The sequence below is a fragment of the Chiloscyllium punctatum genome, chromosome 5, assembly GCF_047496795.1.
Source record: "Chiloscyllium punctatum isolate Juve2018m chromosome 5, sChiPun1.3, whole genome shotgun sequence".
NCBI lineage: Eukaryota > Metazoa > Chordata > Chondrichthyes > Orectolobiformes > Hemiscylliidae > Chiloscyllium > Chiloscyllium punctatum.
The window spans coordinates 127,972,109-127,985,335 of NC_092743.1; the positions used below are offsets into that span (position 1 = coordinate 127,972,109).

Here is a 13,227-nt window from a genome sequence, read left to right on the forward strand (position 1 = left end):
GACTGTGGGAGGAAACTGGAGCACCTGGAAGAAACCCATGCAGACACTGGGAGAATGTGCGTGTGGGTCCGTGTGGACTTGTTGGGCTGAAGGGCCTGTTTCCACACTAAGTAATCTAATCTAATCATTGGGTGAAGACTGTTCTGTCAGGGTATTTTTCTTTGTTTTAAAGGATTCTGAAGGAGTTGATATCATGCTTGGTGTGTGCGCCAGCGGCTTGCTAATCTACAGAGACAGGCTAAGGATAAACAGATTTGCCTGGCCCAAGGTTCTCAAGATCTCATATAAAAGGAATAACTTCTACATCAAAATCCGACCCAGTGAAGTAAGTTCAAATGTGAGGTTTGCATCTTGTTTATTCTCTAATTATATGTAGTACTTTGTGAAAATACAGTGATGCAGACATTGTGTTGTGTAATGTGCAGATTCGACAAGGTTAAAAATTGACATTTGTGAAACTTCAGAGCTCAGAAGTATTAGAAAAGGTTATTTTTACCTCCATATTGTGTCTATTCAAGTGAATCTAACTTTTAATTTTTATTATTGTTCGTTAAGAAGGGAGCAGTCTTCTCAATAAGAATTAAACACAATTGTCCACAGTTGATCACCTTAGATCAATGTTTATTAAATCTAACCAAAATGCACAAAATATTGGATAAAACAGCACATTTTAATCTTGTTGATTACTTGCCCCTTCCATGCATAGGAACTTACAGAACTTCCTTTTGCTGTGTTAATCATCCACAACAAATGAAATAGCAGAGCGCACCCATTTTAAGCAATTCCATGCTTAACATCTGTTTTACATCTCTGTATTTCTCTTTCACCTCCCATTAGCAAATCCCTTTGTCTTTTGCCCAGGGACTCTGGACTATCTGTTCCCCTTGCGTCTGTCTCTGTTAAAAATATTAAAATCACAATTTTCAACCCTTCATAGTTCTGAAGAAGTCATACCAGGCTTGAGACATTAACTCTGTTTCTCCCTCCACAGATGCTGACAGAGCTGCTAAGGTTCTCCAGCATATCAGTGTTTGTTGCAGATTTTCAGCATCTGTATTTTGTTCTTACCAAAATAGCTTGTTCACAGTTACTTTACAAGGGATCAATTCTAACAATGGGTTTATTTTTGTCTCCAACTGTCATTTGCTGTTATGATGGTTAATGTTTTAAGATGAAACAAAGAACGGTAGATGCTGGAGATCTGAAAGAAATAAAAAGTAGAAATTTCTGGAGAAACTCAGCATGTCTGCCTGTATCGGTGGAGAGAAAGCAGAGTTAACGTCATGCGACCCTACTTCAGATGTTTTAAGATGCTGTGCATCAAAGATCATCAGCAGTGTAATGTTACCTGAAGCAATAAAGCCTTAGCTGAAGTTTGGATGTTAATCATTTAACATAAATGTGCAGAACATTTATAAATCATTAGACTCTCTACTGTGGAGAAAAAGGCCCTTCAGCCCATTGAGTCTGCAAGAAATCTCCAAAGAGCATCCCACCCAGCCCTATCCCCATTACCATGGCCACTTTTACAATGGCCTATCTGCCTAGCCTGGTCATTATGGACAATTTAGCATGGCTAATCCACCTGACCTGCACATCTTTCATCTGTGGGAGGAAACCAGAGCACCTGGTGGAAACTCACTTAGACACTGAGAGAACATGCAAACTCCACACAGACTGTCACCTGAGGGTGGAATGGAACCCAGGTCCCTGGTGCTATGAGGTAGTGGTACTAACCCCTGTTAAGCCACCATGCCAGCCCATAGAAGAACGAGAAGAATTAAACTTTTGTGTGGTACTTCTGTTTAAAGTGAGTGATTTAAACATGATGCTACAAAACATTAGATCTGGACCTGAAACATTGAGCCCATGACAAATTGCCATGTTTCCATGAACTTACATTACTGTATTAGCAAATGCGCAGATATCAGAATGAAAAAAATACCTTGAAAGCTTGTTTCCAATGGCAGCTTGCCAAACAGTGGCTAAAAGACTCAACAATGTTGTGCAGACAAAGTACATTTAGAACAAATCACTATAGGTACAGTTTGTAACTTTTTTTGCATTCCTCAGTTCAATGTCACAGTTGTTCTGGAATGGCGCCTAGTCCTTTGTTTAAATGTTGAATGGCTGAGTGCTGGCCTTGCAGTTTGCTACATTTTAAAACCAGCTGCCATTGCAGTAGTGCTAATGGTAGATCTTTTTTTGCTTTAATGAGTAGCATTGTTATGTTTTGCAATCTAATTTGGTATTTTGATGAACCCATGTAAATTAAATTCTGTAGAATATCAGCTGACTGGAAGTAGGCAAATCTTAACCATAGCAGAAAATTAAAACACTGTTAAGTTAACTGAATGTGTCTCAAGTACAAGTCTGGATTTATTTCATTGTTATTGCCATACATTGGATCACACTTTTTATGAATTTGTGTTTACACATCTGGACTTCATTAGTGAATGTTCATAAGCCCAAGTATCTAGGAAGGGCTGATGCAAACCTGAATTGCAGAAAGTAATTTTGTTCATCCTTTTCCAAAGTGGCTTTGAGTTCATCCTCTGTGTCCTGATGTGTGTAGTTCAGGAACGTGACTTGAATTTCCCTCCAAAATAAGGACAATTTCCTTTTTTAAAAAAACACACTGCTTTGATCTGTAGGCTGTCTTTTTGCATTAGGTTAGAGTTTTGGTGCAAGCCAGAAAGGTGCCTGTAATAGGGCCCTCAGCGCTGGAGACACCAACTCTCATAGTTGTCCCTCAAACTGTCAGGGTTTTTGCCTTTAACTGTTCATAGGCTTTCCCAACCCTCAGCACAGGAGGATGAGTTTTGAAGTGCAACAGATCAGCAATTGCTCTATAATTAGTCAAGTGTCAAAACTTGGATGATTTTAATTTCTGATTAAGTTGCACTGAGCCATGTTATGAGTAAATAAGTTGTGGGGAGATACTAGATGCTGGACTTGTATCCTCATTTGGCTGTAATTTTCTGAACTGTTTTCACAAGAAAGCGTGACCCTGTGTGTTTTTTCCTTCCTAGCATGAGCAATTTGAGAGCACCATTGGATTTAAACTTCCAAACCACAAAGCAGCTAAAAGGTTGTGGAAAGTATGCATTGAACATCACACATTCTTTCGGTAAGCCTGACCTTGAACTTTTAATATGGAGTTAACCGGATACCTGGACTTAAGAGGTTAGGTTATGAGAACAGATGATACGAATTAGGCCTGTTTTCTCTAGAATTTGGAATTTTGGAAGGTTTAAAGGTGATCTAATTGAGGCCAAGGTATTAACAGGAAATTTCCACGACTTGAGGATTCTAGAAGTAGGAGCATAGTCTGAGGATTAGGGCCAGGCCATTAGGAGACATATCAGAAAGCACTTCAACACATGAAGGGTGACAGTCTCTTCCACAGACAGCAGTGGATGCTGAATAAGTTGTTCATTCTAAATTGGAGGTAGATTTGTTTTGTTAGACAAAGGATATGGGCCAATGGCGGATGCATGGAGTTAGGCCACAGATCAGCCAGGATCTCATTGATTGGCAGAAGAGGCTCGACGGGCTGAATGGCCTACTCCTGTTCCTGTGTTCTGAACGGGGCATAGCTGCCTTATCCATAAAATAGTTGTTCCAGAATTGGACATAGATCAAAGCTTGGGTCACACCCAGACTGTAGCCTATGACTTTTCATTGCACCTCACAAATGCAAATTCATCTTCAACATGATAAGCTTAACCAGCAGCAAACAACAGGTTGGAAATTGCTGGGAGCAAAGTAAACAGAAAAATATTTAAAATGCCCATGTAAAATTTCTATTTGTTGTTGTGATTGAGACACTACACTTTTGTAGCATTTCTCCTAAAAGAAGAGAAATTTGATTAAAAACATCAAAAGTTTGGATAATAACATACTGCTGTAAAATTTCCAGGTTGATATATTAATCTCTCTTTAAAATTCATAAACCTGCATTAAGTATAAACAAGAGAGAATTAGTGTTTTACTTCCTTCCATTCCTTGCTAAAACCAAAAAAAAAGTGCAAAGTTGTATTTGATTTATTTGTGAAGAATGTAGTGCTGGTTTATTGAATGTTATTTATTTTCACCCTGTGCGTAAAAGTTGTGCCACATCAGCCATAATACTTTTAAGTTTGTTTTAGTACAACATGAATTCATAGTTGTGGCAGCTCCGGGGATCAGGGGTTGTATTATTCAGCAATAAGATAAGTAAGGTGTGAATCTTGCGTTAATCCACTGGACTTAGTTTATGATTATGGTATCTCTACTAATTGGTATTCTTTGGACAGAATGGGGGGAAATGCACATTTTCCAGTTACCTAGTTTGTTGCAATCCCATGGAGAGGTAGTTGTGTGAGCAATATTTAGTTCATTATCTTGCTGGGAGTTATGCATCAATGCTATGAATGATAAGGAAATGTGAGTTAAGCAAAATCTTCAAAAGATCAAGGATTGTGGACCAAAACTCAAGTATTTGTCACTCATCAAAGCATTAATGTATTTGCAACCAAAGCATTTTTTTTTGTTCATGGCATGTGCATTTCACGAGCTGGACCAGCATTTATTTCCTAGTCCTTATTGCCCTTAAGTAGTGATATATTTCCAAGTCAGGATGCTGAGTGGATTGGTGGTGTCCCAATGTATTTGCTGCCCTTGTCTTTGGAGGTGGTAGTGGTTGTGGGTTTGGAAGATGGTGTCTAAGGAGCCTTAGTGGCTTTGCACTTGTCAATGTAAACCTGAACATTATTGAGGTCCTGCTATATTTGGACATTGACTTGGCATTCACACCCACATTCTTTTGAAAATTCATTTCAAATTACATATCCAAAATTTGCGGGAATGTCTTTAGGGGAATGCTGGTTCAATCAGTCATAGTATCCATTGGTGGAAAATAGTCATCAGTATGTTATTTAGATTCTTGAGAGCTCATCTGTTTGTAGGCAGCCTCTCAATGTGACAGTTCAAATAGGAAATTCTAGTTTCTTACAATATAACAATTATACTTTTATATTGATGCGTGTTGTCGAAGTAGCTGGCAGTTTTATTTATCAATTTCGATAACACTCATTTTTTAAAATCTACTGTGAACCATGAGACAGTGTTGTCGATCTGATAATTTAGACATTTCACTGCCTGTGACATAATCTTTTGTTTTGCCTCACCAATGACTTGCTAAATGAAAATTCCTGTCTCTCAGACAAACTTCTAGTTGGGACGGGTTACATTTTCTGATCTGTAATTTTTATATTAAAAACCTCTTGGCTGCCTTGATTATCCCTGGCCCAGTCTTGTTATCTTACTGATGCTTAAGAGCTTATTAACTCTTTTTTTTTCTACCTCCCTCCAGCTTGGTGTTATGACGTTCCTCCCTTGTCATTCCTACTCACCATTTCCCATAAACTCACTCCCTCTCTCACTTGCTGATCCTCTCCCTCCCTCGCTCACAGCAAGGGTTTAGGAGAAGGATGGTGAAAGGCAAGTTGGGAGAGGGAAGCAGCAAGGAGGAGAAAACTGAAGAGTTGATGGAATAAAGAGGCAGTCTGTTCTGTTTTAAATGAGCATGAGTGTTATTGAACTAAAACAAAAATGGACACAGCGTATTTAGTGAACTTCATTAATCTACAAACCACATTAAAATGAAACATGCTATGGGAACAGTTTAAACAGGGGATACCTATATAAAAATATATTTAAAACAATTGAATGATGAGTAGAAAGAAACCTTGTTTGCATTTACAGTACAACCTCGATTTTATCTGAACATCTATTATCCAATTTTGGATTATCCGAACAAGATCTCAAGGTCCCGTAAAAATGGCATTAGGCAACTTGGCATTCAATTGCCAGTTAAATGGCATTATAGCTTGCATTGCCAGGTAACCGAGAAATGTTCAGATAACCAGCATTCACAAATTACCGCTTGTTTATGATCAGATTGATTATCCGAACGATCGATTATCTGAACAAAATACTCCCTGCCCAACTCGTTTGGACAATGTACAGAGAATTCCAAAAAAATCCTGTTATTCCAAACCATATTCTGGGTGATCTTTCCTTTGAGCTGACCAGTATGGCCCCTGCTAAGTGGGAAGTGAAATTTTAAAAAGTGAGGTCCTGCTTCAGTACTACCTGCTTAATAACTTCAGTATGATCTCGACCTTGAGTAGGTTTTCCCAGCTGCTGTACCTCCTTTCTTCCTCCTCAGAATTATTAAATGATTTATGACCTGTATGAATACCTAGATTAGGATACAGCTGCTTTCTTTTATTCATTTCCAATCTTCAGATGACCATTTGTACAGAATCTGCCAAGTTGCATTGCATCATCATGAAAGACAAAGATTTTGACTTCAAGCAGGGAATTGAAGCCAGTTTTTTTTTTAACTGGATGCACGTCATGATTAACTCACTCTCTGTAGTGAGCGTGACAAAATAATTCAGGTCCAAAATAAAATTTCTTCACTCATGTAGCTGTTTTGCAGGTAAACCAATGACTTCTATCTTTACAGGCTGGTATCTCCTGAACCGCCTCCTAAAAAGTTCCTCACATTGGGATCAAAGTTCCGCTACAGTGGACGTACACAAGCCCAGACTCGGAGAGCCAGTTCCCTCATAGACCGCCCAGCGCCATACTTTGAACGTTCTTCCAGCAAACGTTACACCATGTCACGTAGCTTAGATGGAGGTAAGAGAATCTAAAGGCTATAGCCCTCAGCAATGTGGAGTGGGATGTTTGTTCTATACTTGCCTGAATTCTAATTCATTCAATGTGAAACCTCTGTTTGACTAGTGGAAAGAGATCTTCATGTTCTTTATCATTTTGATTTATTTTCTAAATTTTCTCAAGAACTCTGATTTATTCCATTGTGCATCAAGCTTGGATTTAATAAAGAACAGAGATTCTGAAATTGTGCTGAGCAGTATTCATGTGGAAATGCTTAACATGTGAAAGTCCCCTCTAATTTTCTAACGCAAATTGTTGAGCCATTTATTTAAAATGGGTCTGCATCTCAACTAAAATAATGTAAGTAGAGAAGACAGTATAAAGTTTTATAATTACAAGTTATTTTTTTTGGAAACATGTACAACCATAACTTGTGCTTAGACAATTGTTAATATATACACATCCCAAAGCAATTTAAAAAGGAATAATAAAGAATTGCTTTTGTGCCATTTGTGTGTTTGACAGATGATTAACTTGATAGCACAGTAATACAATACACGACTGGAACAGGCCATGTGGTCCACCAAGCCTGCGCACATTCCTAGTCCTTATTTAGACCCACTACTTAATGCCCAAGTGTGGTTTCTGTCCCTCTGTTCGCCTCCTGTTCATTTGTCTATCAAAATACGCTTTAAATGTTGCTAACATGCCTGCTTCCACCACCTCCACTTGCAGTGTGTTCCAGGCATCCACCTCCCTCTGTCTGAAAAATTTTCCCTCCACTTCTCCCCTAAACTTCCTGCCCCTCCCCTTGATCCTGTGTCCTCTTGTAATTGACCTGTCCACCCTATGAAAAAGCTGCTGACTATCCACTCTACAACATTATGACAGACATAGATAGACTTCTGTTGGGTCACTCTCTTCAGCCTTAATCTTTCCAATGAAAACAACTCCAGTTTATCCAGCCCAAAACCCTCCAGACCAGGCGACATCCTGGTAAACTTCTACACCCTCTCCAAAGCATATACATCCTTCTGGTAGTGTGGTGACCAAAACTGCACGCAGTATTCCAAATGTAGCCGAACTAGAGTTTTATACAGTGTAACAAAACTTACCAACTTTTATATTTGATGCCCTGTCTGATGCAGGCAAGTGTGCTGTATGCCTCCTTGGCCACCTTATCCACCTGTGTTGCCACTTTCCGGGATCTGTGGATCAGTATGCCCAGATCCCTCTGTATGTCAGTGCTTCTAAGGGTTCTGCCACTTATTGTATAATTTGACCCTGAATTGGATCTTCCAAAATGCCTCATATTTGTCTTGGTTAACCTCCATTGCCATTTCTCCGCCCAAATCTGCAATCTATCTTTATCCTGCTGTATTGTTTGACAATCCTCCTCACTATCTGCAACTCTGCCAATTTTCGTGCCATCTGGAAACTTACTCATCAGACCACCTACATTTTCCTCCAGATTATTTGTATGTATTACAAACAACAAAGATCTAATCACCGATCCCTGCAGAACACGACTAGTTACTGATTTCCATTCCAAAAAGCAGGCTTCCACCATTACTCTGGCTTCTTTGACCAAGCCAGTTTTGTATACATCTTGCCGGCTCACCCCGCATCCCATGAGAGTCTACCTTCTGTATCAGCATCAAGAGTGGTGCCTGATGAAGGGCTTATGCCCAAACGTTGATTCTCCTTCTCGGAGGCTGCCTGACCTGCTGTGCTTTTCCAGCACCATACTCTCGACTCTGACCTCCAGCATCTGCAGACCTCACTCTCTCCTACCTTCTGTATCAGCCTGCCATGACGTACCTTATCAAATGCCTTACTAAAGTCCACGTAGACAACATCTACTGCCCTCCCTCCTCCAATCATTCTTGTCACCTCCTCAAAAAATTCAATCACGTTGGTGAGACACGACCTTCCATGCACAGATCCATGCTGCCTATCACGAACAAATCCATTCACATCCAAATGTGAATAGATCGGAGTATCTTCTCTAACACAGAAGTCAGGTTCACTGGCCTGTAATACCTCTGCTTCCCTTCTTAAATGAAGGAACAACATTGGGTATTCTCCAGTCCTCTAAAACCTCGCCTCGGGCCAAAAAGGATGTAAAGATATATGTTAAAGCCCCAGCTGCTTCCTCACTTGCCTCCTACATTACTCTGGGATAGATCCCAACAGGCCCTGAGGATTCATTTACATTAATTCATTTTAAGACACTCAACACTTGCTTCTCCATTACATTGATTCGTCCAAGAGTATTCCGACACCTTTCCCTAACCTCAGCATCCCTCACATCTCGCTTGGTGAATACTGATGTAAAGTCAAGGATCTCATCCATTTCCTCTGGCTGTATGCATAACCTCCGGCCTTTATCCTTGAGTGGGCCTACTCTTTCCCAGCTACCCTCTTCATCCTAAAATATGTAAAAAAATGTCTTGGCCAGCAGGGTTAAAAGAATCCCAAGGTCATTTTATCGCCAATTTAAGTTCCTTCCTACTTTGTTTATATTCTTCAAGGATTTTGTTTTTAGTTGCCCAGGCCTTAGGTATGTTTCCATTAGTTTTTGATTAAGCTGAAGATTTTCTCTGTCATCTAAGGTTCCTGAATCCTGCCATTCCTGTCTTTCATTTTCACAGGAACGTGTCTGTCCTGCACTCTAATCAATTGATCTTAAAAGATTCCAACAAGTCCGATGTGGATTTACTCTTAAACAGCCACTCCCAACCCATATTCTCCAATTCTTGCCTAATTCGGTTGTAGTTGGCCTCCCCCCCCCCCCCCCCCCCCCCCCCAGTTTAACACCTTCATCTACAAGGTCCACTCTTGTCCTTACACATAAGTAATTGAAAACGTGGGGGTTATGATCACTATTCCCAAATTGCTTCCCCACTGAAACTTTGATCATCTGGCCAGTGTCATTTCCCAATACCAGGTCCACTCTGGCCCCCTCCCTCATTGGACTATTCATGTACTGTTTCAAAAAAACCATCCTCAACGCACCTAACAAATTGCTCCCTGTGCAAACCCCTGGCATAAAGGGACACCCAGTCAATATGGGGGAAGTTAAAATCACCCACCACAACAATCCTGTTATTTTCACATTTTTCCAGAATCTGACTACATATCTCATCCTCTATCTCCTGCTGGCAGCTGGGAGGCCTGTCGTCCAATCCCAGCATTGTGATTGCACCCTCCCTATTCTTGAGCTCTACCCATAATGCCTTGCTCCAGGGTATCCTCCCTCAACACACCTATGATATGCTCCCTTGTGAGTAATGCAATTCCCCACCTCTTCTGCTTCCTTCTCTGTCTCATCTAAAACATTGATATCCTGGAACATTAAGCTGCCAATCCTGTCCCTCTTTCAACCATGTCTCTGTGATAGCAAAAGCACCATAATTACATGCATTAAACCAGGCTCTAAGTTCATCCATCTTACCTGTTATACCTCTTGCATTGAAGCAAATACAGTCCAAGCCTCCATTTCGGCTGAGTTCAGCAATCTCTCCCTGACTGCTCTTCCTCTTAGCTATATTTATTTCAGTCTCAAGCTCTTCCCCATTCTCAATATTCAGTGACCTGCTGCTCCAGTTCCTACCCCCCGCCGCACTAGTTTCCGAATTGCAGCATCAAATCCCCCTTCCAGGATATTGGTGCTCCTTCAGTTTAAGTACAACCCGTCCTTCTGCTACAGGCCCTGCCTTCCCTGGAAGGCATCCCAATGATTCACGTATCTCCCCCTAACCAGCTCTTTAGCCACGTGTTCAATTGTACTGCTTCTGTTCCTAACCTCCATAGTACATGGCATGGGAACCAAATCCTGAGATTACTACCCTAGAGGACCTGCTTTTTACTTCACTGCCTAACTTCCTGAATTGACGTTGCAGGATCTTGTCCTTCCTACCTATGTCATTTGGACAATGTCTTCTGTCTGCTTACCCTCCCATTTCAGGATGCCCTCTACCAGCTCAGAGACATTGATGGCCCTGCTGTCACGGAGGCAATATGCCATCCTGAAGTCTCTCTTGCTGCCACAGAAGCATATGTCTGTGCCCCTGAGAATTGAATGTCCAATTTCTATAGGTCTACCACATTTTATCCTTGCCCTCTGTATAGCATGACCAACTGTGGTGCCATTGCTCTGGCTGTTGCTGCTACTGTCTCCGGATGGTCCATCCCCCTCATCAGTATCCAAAAAAGAAAACTTGTTTGACAGGGGGTCACCCATCTATCTTCCTGTACCTTGGGTGTGACCATGTTTCTAAAACCTCTGTTGAAGACACTGTCTATCTTTTGTGCACTCCTTAATGTCTCCAGCTGCTGCTCATTCAGCAAGCAGCTGAAGCTGGGTGTGCTTTCTGCAGATGTAATTATCAGGGATGCTCTCATTGTCCATGATTGACCACATCTCTCAGTCCGATCACAAAACCCTGCCAACTGATATGACTAACCCGCTATTGACTGTTAGTGTATAAGTGAAATTTTAACTAGCTCCCTAAAAATAGCAGTTATCACTTTCTAGTAAATAGCTTCCCCCCCCCCCCCCCACCACTCCACAACTTATTCACTACCTGAACTAATCTTTTAGAAAGACAGTGACACTTACACTGTACTGCAGTGAGATTCCTTCACTTGTCACATCAAGGGAATGAATGATTGAGCGATGGGATTTACAAGTACAGTTATAAAGGAGGGCGGGGGAGTATATATATATATGAATTTGGGAACAGTTTTAAAGCTATGGGATTGAACTGTGTTCCAAAATGATATACTAAAAGGAGGATGAGATATATAATTTGTATTTACAGCATCAAAGAATATTTAAAATATAAATATACCTGAAAGGCAACAAAGCAATGGAGGTCAGGAAGAGTGGGGATAATGACAAATAGGACTTCATGCAGGGCGAGATTTCGGACGAATTGGATTTTGTGGAAGGTGTGAACTGGAGGATGTTTCTTGGAACATTAAATTAATCCTGAAGATTACAGAAGTATGGAAAGGGCTTTGGTTAACATCAAGAGTGATGTTTACAAAAAGGAACTATGGATGCTGGAAATTATTAACAAAAGCAGAAATTGCTGGAAAAATACAGCATGTCTGGCAGTATCTGTGGAGAGAAATCAGTTAATGTCATTAAGGCAGATAATATTATGCATGTGGAAATTGCTAATTTAATATGGAAGGAATGCTGGGTTGACCTTACATCAGAGTTAAAGGCAATTGCTACACTGTAGATTTCTCTTAGCTAATACAAGTGGGTGATATCAATGGGCAGGAGATTTTCTCATACAAACTGAAGAGTATTTACTTTTCCTTTTGAGAAGTAGGTATTGTGCACCTTGTCATATAGCACATCACTGTTGACCTTGATGATGATGATTTCAGCATTCTTGATGAGTAGGAATTTTAGATCAGAGTGATTAGATCAGAGGCTTATTTAAAAAGTTGGGAGTAAAGCTGAGTCATGACATTGAAATTGAGGCCCTTTGTAGAGGAAACTAAGGATTTGTTCCAACAGCAGGTCAGAGGAACAAAGGATGAAAGTTAGTCTTGTTTGAGAAGAGCAGTGATGTTGGACATATTGAAAGGGAGGGACATCATGCCATTGGAAAGGAAGTTACTGGAGTTGTCTGCCGTGGGGACCAGTAGGAATGCTTGAATAGACTGGGGAAAGTGTCACTGAAGCAGAAAGGAAACCTTACTGAATGGGTGAGTTAAATGAATATGCAAGCGTAAGAATGAAGACTTAGAAGTAAGTCATTCAATCCCTTAAGCATGCTGCACTATTCATTAAAATGATGGTGATTTGTTTGTTTTTAATTCCACATTCACATCTACTCCTCCTCCTCCCGCCACCCGCCAATCGATGATCTGTAATACCTCTGCCCTGAAAGAATGTGTCTATCTCCACCTTAAAACTATTTAACAATTAGACCCTCATCTCTTTTGAGGCAAAGAGTTCCAAAGTCTCATAAACCTCCTAAGGGGAAATAAATTCTCCCCAGCTTTATCCTAAAGGTATCCTATTTCTCAAACAGTGCCCCTTTTCTTTTGGGCACAGCCACAAATAGAAGCTTCATTTCCATGTCCATCTTATCAAGGACATACAGGATCCTATATAGTTCAATTGAGTCATCCTTTGCTTGTCTGAACTCCAGTGGAAACAGGTTGACTCTGTCCAACCTTTCCTCGTAAGGCAATCTATTCATTCCAGATAGCAACCTAGTAAAACTCCTCTGAACTACCTCCACTGCCTCTTTCTTTGAGTAAGGAGACAAGCCTGCACATGGTAGTCAAAATGTGCTTTTACCAATGCCGTGTACAACCACACCATAACATCCTTCCTTTGATTCCTAATGTAATAGTGAGCATCCCCATCATACTCCTTAAAAATGCCATGTTTATGTCCACTCTTACCAATCATCGCTCCATGCTAATAGATGATCCTGAATCCATGAACCATTATCTTGGTGATTAATCTCATATGGCACAGTATCAAGTGCTCTGTTGAAATTCCTGATGCACTTCATCTAC

The 13,227-nt window shown here is 40.6% G+C and overlaps 1 protein-coding gene across 31 annotated transcripts in view; it reads left to right on the top strand.

Moving 5' to 3' along the window:
* LOC140477422 (band 4.1-like protein 3) overlaps positions 1-13,227 on the top strand; it is a 297,319-nt gene that overhangs the window by 227,891 nt on the left and 56,201 nt on the right. For 25 of the 31 annotated variants that reach the window (XM_072571280.1, XM_072571293.1, XM_072571294.1 and 22 more), the window contains exons 9-11: positions 173-337; positions 3,033-3,130; positions 6,518-6,693. In XM_072571280.1, the coding sequence (XP_072427381.1) occupies positions 173-337; positions 3,033-3,130; positions 6,518-6,693 (439 nt within the window). The remainder of the gene's footprint in view (positions 1-172; positions 338-3,032; positions 3,131-6,517; positions 6,694-13,227) is intronic. The other 6 variants (XM_072571282.1, XM_072571292.1, XM_072571303.1 and 3 more) reach the window with 1 other exon arrangement.